The sequence below is a fragment of the Orycteropus afer genome, unplaced genomic scaffold (assembly GCF_000298275.1).
Source record: "Orycteropus afer afer isolate SDZICR_OR568_19922 unplaced genomic scaffold, OryAfe1.0 scaffold01684, whole genome shotgun sequence".
In the NCBI taxonomy this organism is placed as follows: Eukaryota; Metazoa; Chordata; class Mammalia; order Tubulidentata; family Orycteropodidae; genus Orycteropus; species Orycteropus afer.
The window spans coordinates 11,101-12,437 of NW_006923271.1; the positions used below are offsets into that span (position 1 = coordinate 11,101).

Sequence of the window (1,337 nt, forward strand, 5' to 3'; positions counted from 1 at the left end):
AGCTGAGCGCCAGCCGTGAAGCAGGAACCACACGCCGCCCAGCCATGCCCTCTGGGTCTGGAGAGAAGGCAGGGGATCCCATGCATCACCTGCGGCGTAATGGTTGAGTTCTCGGTGGAAGCTGACGTGGGGGGTGGCAAGGGGCTGCGGACACTTGCGCACCTGTCACCCAGCCCTCCCAGCTGCACCCTCCCGGCCACCCGAGCCCGGTGCACAACCCTGGCCCCTGGTGAAGGGAGAGTTGCTCACTGCATCCTCAGCTGGTGGTAACCACTAACACCGGCAGAGCTGCAACCCGGGTTCAGTCAGTTACGGCAGACGCCAACCTGAGGGCACGTGACTTTACGAAGAAATTCCAAAGCCACTGCATGTCCCTTTTACACCCAGGCCTCAGATGTTCACCAGCAGCCCTGGATGTCCTCATCTGTTAATGGGAGGGATCCCTGAGGACCTCCCACTGGAAATTCAAAGAACCAAAAGCCAACACAGCTAACAGGCGCCTGACAAAGACACTAAAAGAATCCAAGTGGGGCCACAGCCTGAGCCGAGAAGAACGAGCTGGTGCCCAGCTGACCGGGATCGCAGTAGAAGGTGCAGGCGTGTGGGACAAAGAGGTGGGGCAACACTCAAGTTCACTTCCGGGTCCAATGGCAAGCCCCGAGACCGCAGCCCTCAGACACCCTTCAGACCTGGAACCAAACCCAGCCCCGGGATGGCCTTTCAGCCAGACAACAGACAGGCCTAGAAGGTAAAGACCACCACCAGGGAGGAAAGCGCTTCTCAGAACCGCCAACCACACGGGAGCGAAAGGGCAGCATGTGCCCAGGGCCGAGCTGAGGAGGCAGGAGAGGCGGGCAAAGGGCGGGAACAGGGCGCGGGTGGAGATGGGCGTGCTGACCCTGGGCAGGCACCACAGCCAACACCGTGGAACCTTCGCTGCACACGGAACTCACGTGCTCTGCACCCTTCCACCCGGACCACATTACAGTATGGGAACCCCAAAGGGCGGGCCCTGCTTCCTCCAGCCACTGGGACGGCCGAGCGGCTGGCGGCACGTACCCCGCCCAGCGCGCTGCAGCCCAGCGCCAGGAACTTCGTCCACTCGATCTTCTCCTCGCAGGGCTCCAGCCGCAGGAGCGCGCGCAGCTGCCCCACGGGCAGGCACAGGCTCTGCCACTTCCGCCGCAGGTCGGCCAGCAGCACGTGCTCCTCGTGGCCGCACTGAAAGCAAGCAGAGGACACGCATCCGAGGGACGTCGCCCCGCGGCCGCTCGGGGCCCGGGAAACACGACGGTCAGCTCGACACCCGCCCTGCCGCGCGGGGCACAGGGGCGCCC

General features: G+C 64.1%; 1 protein-coding gene across 1 annotated transcript in view; it reads right to left on the minus strand.

The window, feature by feature from the left end:
* LOC103213356 (E3 ubiquitin-protein ligase MARCHF6-like) overlaps positions 1–1,337 on the minus strand; it is a gene marked incomplete at its 5' end in the record, with an annotated part of 46,463 nt that overhangs the window by 3,592 nt on the left and 41,534 nt on the right. The window contains one exon of the mRNA XM_007959167.1: positions 1,060–1,221. Coding sequence (XP_007957358.1) covers positions 1,060–1,221 — 162 coding nt within the window. The remainder of the gene's footprint in view (positions 1–1,059; positions 1,222–1,337) is intronic.